The sequence below is a fragment of the Tenebrio molitor genome, chromosome 1 (assembly GCF_963966145.1).
Source record: "Tenebrio molitor chromosome 1, icTenMoli1.1, whole genome shotgun sequence".
Classification (NCBI taxonomy): domain Eukaryota; kingdom Metazoa; phylum Arthropoda; class Insecta; order Coleoptera; family Tenebrionidae; genus Tenebrio; species Tenebrio molitor.
In genome coordinates, this window is record NC_091046.1 from 20,384,951 (window position 1) to 20,399,337 (window position 14,387).

At 35.7% G+C, this 14,387-nt stretch overlaps 1 protein-coding gene across 7 annotated transcripts in view; it reads right to left on the reverse strand.

Moving 5' to 3' along the window:
• Gbs-76A (Glycogen binding subunit 76A) overlaps positions 1-14,387 on the reverse strand; it is a 61,322-nt gene that overhangs the window by 32,150 nt on the left and 14,785 nt on the right. For 6 of the 7 annotated variants that reach the window (XM_069062326.1, XM_069062330.1, XM_069062327.1 and 3 more), the window contains one exon: positions 905-2,436. The exons of the other annotated variant lie outside the window; for it this stretch is intronic. In XM_069062326.1, coding sequence (XP_068918427.1) covers positions 905-2,415 — 1,511 coding nt within the window. In that variant the 5' untranslated portion in view covers positions 2,416-2,436. The remainder of the gene's footprint in view (positions 1-904; positions 2,437-14,387) is intronic. 7 annotated transcript variants of the gene reach the window in all.

The window sequence follows — 14,387 nt, forward strand, 5'->3', positions numbered from 1 at the left end:
CCGATGAAATTATATTTATTTATTAAATATACAATACTATTACAAATCATCTTTACTGTTTTCAAGACACAAAGTACTAAAGGGAATTTCGTTACAATCACAAAATTTACAATAAACATCAAAAACATGTTCTATCACAAATTTTTAATCCCTGCCCTGAACCAAGGAAAAGGGATGCAGCTGCACGAGCCGAGACAACCATCTCAACGCCAGTATTGGTTTCCATTATTGGGATAATTTTTAGTGCTGCCATATAATCTTATACCTTAAGCGTTACTTTACTATACATTATTCTTAAGAATTTTAGCCTAAATCTTCTTAGTAAAATGTTTGTATTAAGGGAGATAATTGATTGTATATTTTTATTGTTTTCTAAAATTTTGAGTCCGGTCCTGTCTATTTCTCCGCTGTCCACTGGCCCAGGATGGTGTCTTTCTGGAAATCGCGCTGCCTACTCTCTGGACGCCGCAGCTGCATTCTGATAACGTGATAACATTGCCCATGCATTAGCAACATATCTGTGAGCTCATTATTTTCGTAATGATAAAGCCATTCCGACTAATTAGATGACAACTCTGACAGTATTTTTGATTAACGTCCATGCTCATTTGATTTTTTTTTGTCAATTCTAATTTCTAACAAATTAGCGCAAATTTGAGTAGGACCGGTTTCAGAAATTTCAAAAAAATTAACTTATTGTATCTTCATTGCCGTACACATTTTACTAAGGTGACTTTGGCTAAAACTCTTTAGAACAACGCATACTATCACAGGTTAAAAGGAACACCTCAACTTCGAAAACACCCTGTATAATGTAATACATTTTATAATAATTCAAATATGTACCTATTTTGAAAATAACTGTAACATACAATAAAGTAATTTTAAATCTTAAAATACTTACTAGTAAAAACTTGTTGCCCAACTATCGTCAGCTATAGTCATGGGTGTACAAGATGTATTATGTGTTGTTGGTAAGCACTGAAAGCAATAATTCTTCCCGTTGTTGTTGTCCCAGTACTGATATCCTTTGCATTGAAATCGTATGGCAAATTCCAATTTTTGTCCCACTGATAAACTGTTAGCGAATATCAAGAAAGAGAATTTATCTGAAAATCCATCACACGAATTTTCCACATATGTAGATTGCACATCGGCAAAAGTATGCCAGGAATCTAAAGTGTATCTAATATGTACGGTTTTATGAAAATCCAAATTCTTTACTCTAATGATTCCACTGATGGTAAGGAGTAGTGGATCTTCGACCAAAGCACTGTCAAGACAAACTTGATTATCTCTTATTTTTGCTAAGAAATCAGGTTGGCCTCCAGGTTGTTGAAATAACGGAACTAACATTTTGTCAATTTTTACGTCATTAAGTTTTAAAGGGGTATTTAGGGTTGATTCAGATGCAGAGTTTTTGATATCTACATCTCTTAAATCGTTATATGCAGAATTAGGAATTTTTGGTATTTCATCAAGAAAAGTTCTTACGTCAGCTAAATCAAGCCCCAGTACGTCAGCAAATCGAACAATTTTTTTCCGGCTAGGTGTACCTGGTGGTGTTTTTCCTGTTTTTAAAGATGAACATCTTCTTACTGGTGGAATTTTTTCTTCTAATATGGCATCGTCATCGCCGTTTAAGTTATCTTGGATGGAATTTGTAGACTCCACTGACAGATATTGCTGACTTGGGGTAACTAGTATCTGTACTTCTTTGGGACATTCTATCGTTAATTCTTTTTCAATTGTTAAGCAAGTAGTGTAAGTTTCGTTGTCATCTGCAGTATCACATTTTATGTCAGAGAATTGTAATTCATCATGGTTAAATAATGGTGGAAAACAATTATTACATTCTAAAAAATAATCTTCGTCTTTGATGTCAGTTGTTGAAGTTGTCTCAGATAAACTGCATTCAGCAGTAACCATTTCTTGATCAGTTTTATCTACATCGTAAAGTTCAACTTCTGTTTGTTGATTTAAATCAAAAAACTGCTCTTCACTTGAATCGCTGTCATGAGATAAAGATCTCACATTATTTAATAGTTTATCTTTGTTAGGTACTGAACAATGGCAATCTGAATTATGAAATAATATGAGACTGTCTTTGTTGATAACTTTTTCAAGTTCTACCCCATCTACTTCTGTCTCAGGACTCCCAGGAGACTCAAGACTACCAAAATCTAGATAAAGATCTGATTCAGAGGACAAGTCAGTGGTATGTCTAGGTTGCGATAAGGTAATTGAATTTTCGTGCGCTGCCAACCAGCTATTTTCATTTGGAACACCATTTGCGTCTTGAGATCCTAGCGTTCTTAGACGAGAATGAAGATGACGTGCAAAGGCTTCGGCTCGTTCACGACAGGACATTGGTAATAAAAAAGTTAAACCACAATTTTCTCGACTTGCTGTCATTCAATTCAAGTTTTCAGAGCTCTGAAAAGAAAACCCATTAAAACAAAACGCATTTTTAACCGTTATACAGTGTGTCCCCAGATAGGTGAAACGATTCTTGTAAAAGATAAAAAAATCTCGACAACAACTTTTCTTAATAACTTTTTGTCGTATTTACCACATAAAATGCACTTTACTCTACAAAAGTTTTCCAAGCCATACTTGACTTTTCAAAACTAAAATTATGTTAAAAATTAGCCTTTAACCAAGCAGCGCTAAACCCCAAAAATGAAAAATTAAATGGAGAATTTTTTTAATCTTTTACAAGAGTGGTTTCACCTATCCGGGGACACCGCATGTTAACTTATAATGCAAAATTAATGCATATTATTTTGTTATTTCGTTGTTTTTTTGCAAATTCTTAAATTTATAAAAATCATACATTTTCAATAATAAGAAGAAAAAGAAATATGTATTAGCAAAACCAAAAACTAGAACATAAATAATACTCAGCTTCAAAATTAACCGCCCACCAAAATTAACTATTTTCAAATCAATCAAATTTAGCTGAATTTTTATTTGATTTATCTCATTTATGTATTACAATAGATTGATTATTATTAAGCCGCCTTTGATGCTTTTTCCTTGTCCATCAAATTTTATTCATAAAGCACACATATTTGACAAAGCTAAGTCATTTAAAGTGGGTGGGCGGTAGTTGTGTCGCTGAATATAATTGTTATTAAATTAACCTGTGCATACAAGCACTTTTATATTTTATCTACGATCGGTAAAAAGTAGTAAAAGTAGTAAAAATCGTTGTCAAATTGACGTTTAGTATACTGACGAAATCGTAAAACTTTTTATTCTATTTTGGTCAATAATCGTCTTTACATGCCCCCCAAATGAGGGCATAAATTGGCCTTTATGGCCCGGATTTGTCAAAAATCTGTCAAGCAACGGTTGGTTTAATTATTCAAACAATGGTATCAAACATTATTTGATTAAAGAAAATCATAGACTGTATACACAGTAACCCTAACAACATCAAAATAGCTAACTAACGGGTCTATTTTGTAACTTATCGTTAAACAACTATCCGTCCGATAGTGATGCTCGTTAAGCACTGGTCGCTATTGAACTACAACGATTTCAGCATATTTGGTATTTCTTAAATCCTATCGTTATCATTATAATTCGATAGCCATCGTTATGACAAAAGTTTACAATTTTAGGTTGGATAGTAGCACAACGGCCAACTTTATAGTACATACCAATATGTTCATGACAGTTCATGTACTTTTTATGTTTTTTACACTACCGCTCAAATGTTGAAAATGCAATAAGTAAATAACACTGATCACAATCATCAATCAATAATAACTGATACGAAAGCGGCAAGAAAAGTTTGCGACTGTGTAAAGTTACAGCTTCCCCATTGTAGCTTGAGTTGTGAGAGTCGGATGCGCAGTGGTCTAACACTAATTTTGTCGCATTTCTTTGCTGCTTCTAGGGCCTCTTTATCGGACCTCTTTATTGAACTTTGCGCATCCCTCACAGCTCAAGCTACAATGGGCAAGCTGTATATAAAAACAATGCTCAAGCGTAAATGCAAGACAACTCAGCAACAGTATCAGCTCTATGTTGACGAATTAGAAAACAATATGTTCTTCACGAATAATAAAAATATGTAATAAAAGTAAAAAAAAAAATAAAATAAAAACAAAAAAAAAATCTGGGGCAAGTGTTTTACCATAATTTGTACAATTTCATAAAGGCTGTGGACTGAGACATTGCTTATTGCTTCCTACAGGCTACAGGCTTTTGGTAACTGCCGTGAGCCATAAAACTCAGGGCTACTACAAATTTTAGGAATTTTTTGACTCTGCCGTTATCTACGTAAGGTAAAATTTCTAAAAACAAATCTTGTCCAGCCTCCCTACTAAGTCGCTAGTGTTTTTTGAAATTTTCTTTTGTTGTAAAGAACGGATCAGTTACATCTCTTAAATATTGATTTAACAATCGATCACGATCTCTATGTTTTGTACCGATCAGTTAATAATAGTTTATAAGAACTCTTTTCCAATTCTGCCACTACTTGTATCAATATGTCTCTGTTCATCGCTAGAAAAACTCGCAAGAGCAAGTTTTAATACGACAAATCAACACGAACGAAATATAGTGGATAGTAAAAATGCAAAAACTATTTAACGATGACAGCTGACGTCAATTTACGTTATTTAGCGAGAAGCAAAATTTACAAAATACTATTTGATCAGTGATCACTATATTCCGATTAATCACTAACTAACGAGGCATCCTTTAGTAATGATGATCGTTGAGAGTTACAAAATAGACCCGTAAATTTGCATGGACACAACTTTTAGTTGATTTCCTTTAAGGAATACTAAAATATTTTTTTATTATACCTGAATGATAATCCCGGTTTTTGACACTAAAATGCGTGCGAAAAAGGGCCCTTAAAATACTAAAGCTTTAAGGGTCGCTTAGGTAACAACAAATTCACCTATATTTTGAACAATGGTAAATACACAATTTATAATAGCAACGAAACAACAACAATTGATCATTGCTATATCAACGATTAATGACACAGATTACTTCGGAAAAGGTATTTCAATTTAATTTTTTTGTTATAATTTACAGATTGTAGTGCAGGTATAATAAAAAATAGCGGATGATACACGTTTATAAGGGCCTTTAAAGCACTTGCGACGTTAAAAGCACTCCGCTACGCGTCGTGCTCTTAAACTCGTCTCGCGTGCTTTAAAGGCTTCCTTATAAACTTGTATCATAATATACTAGTTTGAATCTTTTATGCCTTGTCCACACCAGCGAGCGGAATGGCGAACCGAACGGCGAACCGAACCAAAGTCGCGAGCATTTCGGCGAGCGTGCAACGTGCGCGCGTGCATTTCGGCGAACCATGCAACAAGCGCGCGTTCATTTTGGCGATCCATCTGTTGTCGGTATTCTGGCGAACCATCAAAGGAAGTTACGCGAGCATGTTGCATAAAGTCTGGACGGTGTCACGTGCACAAGATTGTTTTTTCACTACTAGTCTTAGAAGGCGTCATTATTGAGTCTCGAATCGACCCCAGAAGTAGAATTTCTCTCCCTAGGTTAATAATTTTGTATTATTAACCAGTAGTCAATAATGAACAGCCGTCACCTAGCAACGAAAGATTTTCTTTGATTTTATTGGTTAACGTAGACAGACGATTTTCAATTTTCATAGCAACCGTTGAAAAATGAGAACTCGGATCGTCGCATCGCAGAAATTATAAAATAGAATAAAACGTTGTATGTCACGGGCATAATTGTCGATTATGGCCCTCGGGAATTTAAAAGCCCTCGTTCCTCGGGCTTTAAACATGCCCTCGTGCCATAATCTCCTGATTATGCCCTTAATACATAAATAACTATAGTACACGCTTTTATGGCACAGAACTGTCAGAATACAACAATACAATTTGTTGGAAACATTGTTTAGAAGTAGGTTGCTAAACGACGTGGTTCTCAAAATGTCAAACGACTTTGGTTATTCATAAAATATTGAATCAATAATTATTATTTTATACAAATTTAATGTTGAAACCGGTGCGATAATCTCACGATCGTAGATAAAATGTTGTAAGACATATGTACGTGTAAAAAGTTCTTTTGTTGCACTCACATCCTTTAAAATACTCCCTCGTACTTCGGTCGTATTTTAAACCCGTTCGTGCAATAAAAGATAACTTTTTACACTTATATTTTAAATAACTATAAGGGCTTGAGCAGAATTTTTGTTTATGGGACTACTGACTGAAAGTGATATTCTTAAATTTTTTAGTGTTTCAACAATAAATCACAAGGTGTGAATGTGTTATGAATTTGAAAAGGATATCTTTGAATAGAGCTTAATCTGAGAACAATTTGTTACTGTAAAATCAATGAACGAGGTAGTTACAGGTAGTAAATTTGTTTGTACCCAAAGTGACAAACAAGGATATCGTGCAGAATACATATAATCTAATAAGAACAATAAAAATAATTGGCTCTCAAAAATAAATACATTTCCATCCACATGCATCAGATTAAATTAAACGTCTACTTTAATAAACGATTCCTCTCATATAAAATAAATTGAAATATAGAGATGAAAACTTTACGACGTCAGCAGACAAATTATATAAGCGACATCAATTGATGAGTCCAATTATGTATTATAAGTTATTTGTTTAAACAGTTTATGTAATGTGTTTGTGTTGATATTAAAACCCTAGGATCTTTAGAACATTTGTGAGGATTACGTGCATTCAGTTTTGCACCTCCGCATAAAGGCAGAAATGCAATGTAAAGTTTAACCACAAAAGTTGAGTACGCCGCTGATATCTGGTTAGGTAATAGTCCAATCAATAGGGAGTTTTACCTTGCAAAAGGTACAGAAAAGTTTATACTTGGCAGGTATCTTCTATCAAGCATATTATTAATATTGTTGAGTTTGCGACCTTGGGGGGTTGCCGCTCGCCCCGCCATATTGGACAATAGGGGTGCAAAATCACATTTTTGCGATTATTTCATTATCCGTGCGAGATACCTCTATCTAAGTTATCACAAAAAATGTAGAACATAAAGTCCATTCAAAAAACATCTGGACTGTCAAAATCAAAATTGCAGTTGTTAGGTTGGTTAAATCACTAGTTATTTTTATATTGCCTAGTTGTCATCTATGATTTTTTTATTTTTCAAACTATTCATTTGTTTAAATTGACATTGTCAAATAAATTGCAAAATTATTTAAGTGTAGGTATTTTGTAAAAAGGATAAAATGGAAAGTTCAAAACGAACTAGGGTGGTTCTGTTGGCGCGAGAGAAGAGGGCCATAAGAAATTATTATGAGGAACAAACAAAAAAGTGATAATAACGGGAAGAAATTACAAATTTGTTTCAAAGCCGCTCCAGTATTGTTAACTAATAATTGGTGTTCGTTCTTGTGATTCACAAGTCAAAATTTTGCAGATAAGTGTTAAATAATTTTCTTCCGATTCTGAATAAATTAAACAGATTAGTTTATTTTGGATGATTTTGGTTGTTGTTTAATTTGTTACCTGTTTTCAGTTTGTCGTGTGTTTTTTATAAACTTTATTAAATTGCTCCAATTCATTTAGTTGCTGCATTTCACTTCAAGTGTTCGAAGCAATGAATGATTCAAAACATTTTTAGTTCAATAATTAAAAATGAAAACATAACCTAAATATATTCTGTAACTAGATTTTGATGTCGGTACACTCTAGCGAAATTTTTTTATACCCAAGTACAGTCAAAACAAGCATTTTATTTAAAATTTAATTTTGACAGTCCAGGAGTTTTTTGAATTTACTATACAATTCTCTACAATTTTTGTTCTTTACGTTTTTTTGTCAGATCAATAGTTTCGTAGTTACAGCCTGTAGAAATCGAGCATTTATTGTTTGTCCATCTACGGGCATATCGGACTCCAACGGGTATACTAATGAAACAGGTAAACGCCAAATGATCCTGATTATCTATACCGATCGATCCAGATCATCTGGATCCGTCTACCTTACAAAGAGATCAAAAAAAGTAAAACAGTAAACTTCTACTGCATCGTGGACTATGCCCACCGGGGACATTACGTAAAAAAAAACGCACCCAATTGCTCTACTTCTGTGGTGGTGTGGAAAAGAATAAAAAATACAAAAATAGAAGAAATTCTCGATTTCTACACGCTGTAACTACGATACTATTGATCTGACAAAAAAACATAAAGAACAAAAAATGTAGAGAATTGTACGCTCTACATTTTCTATAATAACTTAGATAGACATATCTCGCACGGATAATGAAATAATCGCAGAAATGTGATTTTCCACCCCTATTCTCCAATATGGCGGGGCAAGCGGCAACCACCCAAGGCCGCAAACTCGGCAATATTAATAATATGCCTAATAGAAAATACCTGCCAAGTATAAACTTTCCTGTACCTTTTGCAAGGTGGAGCCATTTTTATGCCTCTATTGACTGGACTATAAAGTAAGATTCAAAAGTAATCGTAATCGAGTCCAACGCAAAACAGGTGCAAAAACTTCTTGGTTTTCATTCACAGTATTCTTAGACGTTTTTGCGGGTCCGTGTATTAAAGTGTTTTTCGGCTATTTCGTTCATGTGACTCTCTGTTTTTAAAGCGTTTTTGCGGCTATTCATGTTTCGATTTATTAAAGCTTCTAGAAGCATCTCATTCGGAATGGAATTAAGTTAAACTGGACTTTATGAATTTAAAATGTTTCACGGTTTAACCCTTTATTGAAGATACTATGGTTTACAGGTTATGATGCATTTCAATTTCACCCTGTACAGTTGATTGCAAAAAAAAAAACGGGAAACGAAAATTTTCCTAATGTAAATTTTTAAATGTCATCGAATTTTGACGTTAATTCTAACCTCGTAAGAACGTTTCACACTATGGATATATTGTAAAAATATGTCAAATTTATTCTGACAGTTCCCGTTTTTGGTAATTATTCACTTTAAGTACTTCTGGAATTTTCGGGTCTTTTCTGGCTCGACAGCCTCAGGGCGTCCTCCTAAATCGTTTCCCACCATTCAAACCTTGTGCAAATGCCTTTTTTCTCTCTTGTTGTGTTTCAAGGTCGCGCCAATGTCTTAGTATAACTAAAGGGCAAGGAAAATTCATTTTCGTATTCGTTTCCTGGGATATATAACCGGGAAAGTGGTATATAACTAAACATATAAACTTTCCCGGTTATATACCTAACTTGACATCTGTCAAAGATAACCTCAAACTTTACAATAAATTAATGTTTTTTAAGACTTTGCCTAAACGAACACGAAAAATGTTATTCAATATTCGTGCGCTGTCAGTTTTCAGGTATTCGGCCTGTTTTGCAGCACTTGGCTGACGCCTCGTGCTTCAAATTTCGGCCTCATACCTGAAAACTGATCTGACAGCGCTATTCATATGAAAATAACTATTGCACAAGCTTTGAGTGGCGGGAAAATTCCAGAAGTAGCTAAAGTGAACAATGACCCCGTTTTTTTGCAACCAACTGTATATTGACTGAAAATTTGTAAACATTTTAATTGATAGTTTAATAACATAACAATAATAACATATTTAAGCTATTACTCCCTTTTGTTTTTGACCTGGGGCCCAATTCTTGAAATCACTGGAAAATATTCGTTTGAGAATATTTTCCCATAAATGAATTCCCAGTAGAAATGTTCTCATCTCTGTATTCTTGAACTGGTGCCCAATTCTTGAATCGATGGAATTAATTCTCATTGGAAAAATAGGCAAATTTTCTCATGAGAAATGCAAAAGTGTATTCTGGACTTAGGTCAGACGGATTGTTCCACTAGTAAGCGGGAGAATTATTTCACCTAGTGTTTATCATGGGAAAATAATTTTCTCGCGAGAAATTCGACTGTCAAATGTGACACTTTTGTTAGTACATAATTGTGTTTGTAAAAGAAAAAAATGGAAGAATTTATTGCAATCCAAATAATGGTTGCCCAAGCATAAAGACTTTATCCGAAATTAGACCCGTTTGGTCCAAATTGTCAACATATTGCATTTTTAAATTCTCATGTGAAATCATTTTCCAAACAGTTCAAGAATACAGATATGAGACATTTTAAATTCCACTGGGAATTCATTTATGGGAAAATATTCTCAAACGAATATTTTCCAGTGATTTCAAGAATTGGGCCCCTGTTTGGAAAATGATTTCACATGAGAATTTAAAAATGCAATATGTTGACAATTTAGATCAAACGGGTCTAATTTCGGATAGTATTTGTGCTTGGGCAACCATTATTTGGATTGCAATGAATTCTTCCATTTTTTTCTTTTACAAACACAATTATTAAAAAAAATATGTATTAACAAAAGTGTCACATTTGACAGTCGAATTTCTTGCGAAAAAATTATTTTCCCATGATAAACACTAGGTGAAATAATTCTCCGGATTACTAGTGGAACAATCCGTCTGACATAAGTCTAGAATACACTTTTGCATTTCTCATAAGAAAATTTGCCTATTTTTCCAATGATTCTTTTTTCATGTTTATAACTTCCAATAGTTCATCAGAATTTTTGATCACATGTTCAAATCTGTCCAATTGTATCATTATTATAGTGAGAATAATCTAAGTAGGTACATTATCCAAGTGAGAATAATTATTATAGTTCGGATTTTGTTTTAATTTTTCTTTAGTGACACCGTATTTTTCAATTTGACAGTAAGTGTCATCAATTGTTGAACATGAACGAAAAACGATTCAGTGCGATAATATAATTTTGTAGCATAAATCACGGATGTAGTACCAAAGCGCTACCGTCGCCAGCGAGAATCTAATCGCTGGGCCCCTACCATCATCATCAGCTGCGCGCCGTCGGAGCGTACCGCACCATCCCCAGCTAGTCCAACCTGCAACGTAACCGACTCCGGGACCAGCGCTCTCAATGGGTTCTGCACCCTGAACGTGAACCCCATGGTACCACGACGAAGCCCCACAGTGTCGGTATCTATATTCGGTGTACAAGCGTCCGCCATCGTAGATACCGTCGCCTGCTACAGCGTCGCCAGCGCCGGTCTCGACAAACACTTGTTAGCAACCGGCCACCCAACGCAAAAGATAATCGTGAAAGCCACCCTCACCGACAACGACGCCAGAGAAAATGGACCTCTGCCTCCAACAAGCGTCATCACGCACCCAGCGGTACCTGACGGAAGAAGCGTCTGGAGTGCATACCAAGGTCAACGTAGTAGTGACTACATTATGCAAGACGCAGCCGACGCTCAAATGGATTACGAGATGGAATCTAGTTCCGGGTACAACAGCCCGATAAGAATCTACCTAGCCATTTTGCACCTTCGCCCTGTGGAAAGGGCCTCGCTCCCAGAGATCGAAAAAGAACGACTCAACGCCCTGCCGGACCAGCACGTCGAGTTATTTGCGAAAACTGGACCTCCGCCCCCTTCGCAGAGAACCAGATCGACACCGGAGACAGCACCCCGATAGCTTCTCCGCCGTATCGACTCACTCCGGATAAGAGACAGACTACCCAGACAGAACTTCACGCCATGTTAGAAGCCTTCCAAACGTTAAAGAAGCAGCTCACTAGCACCCCTGTCCTTCGGACAGCTGATCCTGCCTACGCTCTTAGCGCAGCCTTACTCCAGGGGGAGGCACCCGAGGAATGCCCCATCGAGTACGCTAGCCGCCTTCTCATCAAGACGGAAAGGAACTACTCAACCAGAGAAAGAGAAGTATTGGCCAATGTATGGACAATTAATAAATTTCCCAGCTACGTCAAAGAGACCAGCATAGTCGTCATCATTAATTGTCGACCATTACCTTGGTTCATCGCCCTGAAACCACCCCCCGACTTCTACAACTCCATGAAAGCTGGAAGGAAGCTCGAGAGACCCATGAAAAGGATCAAGATCGCCGTAAGCAGTACGCCGACTCCAAACGCCGGCTTACAGCTCCGTTCCAGCCCGGTGTTCTGGCGTACGTCAACCTCCATGCCTTCAGCAACGCAGCACATGGACTCAAACGATCCCACAAGCCATGACCTAGCCGCCCGAGACAAACCAGCAGAGCCCCTTGGTACCTACCACGTCTCGCAACTCACCCCGTATCCAGAATCTGAGGACGCCGCGCCCAAACCGATTCACCCCATCAAGAAGCGCGGCAGACTCCGAAGGAATCAGGTCCAATAATCGGGCCGATTCTATTAGACCTGAGGGAGAGGATGTAGCATAAATCACGGATGTAGTACCAAAGCGCCCCGTACTAACCCTTTCGAAGCGCTACCGTCGCCAGCGAGAATTTAATCGCTGGGCCCCTACCATCATCATCAGCTGCGCGCCGTCGGAACGTACCGCACCATCCCCAGCCAGGCTATAAAAGTGATGCACGCATGGACAAATAAATCATTCATATGATCATCCGAACTCCCTCAAGAGTCTCACTACAAACCTTTATTAACTTTGTTTACCTTCATGTAAATAAACAATTTACAACACAAACACTGTTAAAAGTGGCTCCACAACGTGGGGCATAATGTTAACAAAATTTTTTGTATTTTTGATTTTGTACTCATGAAAAAATAATCCTACGAATACCCCTCGAGAGTGGGGATAAATTGAAAATAATTCTCCAGATTCTTTCTCAAACTTGTTGCCAGATGGCAATAGCCACTCGAGCCCTCCGGGCTATCGTGTCTATTGCCTGACAAGTTTTCGAAAATCTGTCGAATTATTTTCAATTTATTCTCACTCTCTTGTGATATTAATACAGAGAATTAATTCCACCGATTCAAGAATTGGGCACCAGGTGGAAAATTTTCCAATCTGATTGAACAAAAAAAAAAAAGTACAACTCTTGCTTAAAATTCGCCAAATATTTAGCTGCTCAAATGAAGCTCTAATTTGTCAACTAATGTCATTCAACTAACATGCCCCAAATAAGTAAATCTGATAAAGCTCGGGTTATATCCTATTTTTATGCATAAGTCGCCTACTTTTTGAGGCGTGAGGGAGTGAAAATTTGATCAAATGCAAATACAGCAAAATGCGTCTGTTTGATGTTCTTTTGACGTGTTTTTGCATTTTTCAAAATCATAAATTAAATAGTTATTTTTATATTAAGTGTGTGAAGAGGCTTATACCGCCTCGACCTTCGTCTCGGCGTAAAGACCTTTTCATGCACAAAAACATCTTCACGCACGAAATAAACTAGGCAAAAATGAATAGGGAATTTCTCCTTTTTTGATTTTTTTATAAATACCGTTTAAAATTTGTAATGAAATGTGTTACAAATATATTAATCTACACATTAAATGTAATGTTTCAAGTACTTGTAACATTTTAAATTTATCTTGTGTTTAAGAATACGTGGGAGGATTGGGGCAATTATTTTGCTTTCCAAGAAAAATTGTGGAATTCCCTATTCAGTTTTGCCTAGTTTATAAACAATATTTTTTCTATAATTGATTCAATAATTAAAATTAAAAATTCAAATTTTTGAAGGAACTCTGAAGTTTCAATGCAGTGACCATGTTGCTAGGTAACTAATAAAAAACAGTGCGTGAAGTGAAAAACAGAAATAGTAGTGTGCGTGAAATCGCATTTCACACACTGTTTTGTATGGTTTCTATGGTTTCGATCTTACTAACAATGCAAATAAAAATACACGTAAAAAAATGACCCCCTTCATGCGGGGACAACTATGCGTGAATTTCAATTTTTTGATTCAATTATTATAGAAAAATTTATTTAAGGTGGCTCGTTTTAGTTGGGATGGCTTTATAAGATATATTTTACCTAGATGATTTTATATTAGTCTGTTTTTCCGAATATTTTCCTTCATATACTTATTTTTAAGAATAGACACTAATTATAAATCAAAGTTATTATTTAAAAAAAGTATTACAAAATGTTGTCGTTAACAATAATTACTAATCAACATTACTTTACAAAACCAATAGTTAAATATTTCTGCAACATACTAAAGGAGGAGGTCTACACACACGAGCGTAGCGAGTGTTGCAATTCTACGGGTAAAAAAAGTGCCTTCTTTCTATACACAAATTGCATACTTACATAATTTTTGCAACACCATTGTCTCTTTAAAATAAAATTATTACGAAACAAATAGTTAATAAAAGTTCAATATGCATATGTATACTCCTATTCAAAATATAAACTTAATAATTTTGATTTATTGCGTTACTTAATAGTATATTATATACCAAGGTGGAGAAGTTCATGATTATAGCCAGAGTGCCAAGATTAGAGCCCGAGGCGCGCCGAGGGTTGTAAGGCGCGAAGGCTATAAGGGACTTCTCCACCGTGGTTTATATACTATTTTTTTCACTACTAGATACGTTAAAACCCTTTCTGATAATAATTATTAATCAAATTATTTTGCCGGAT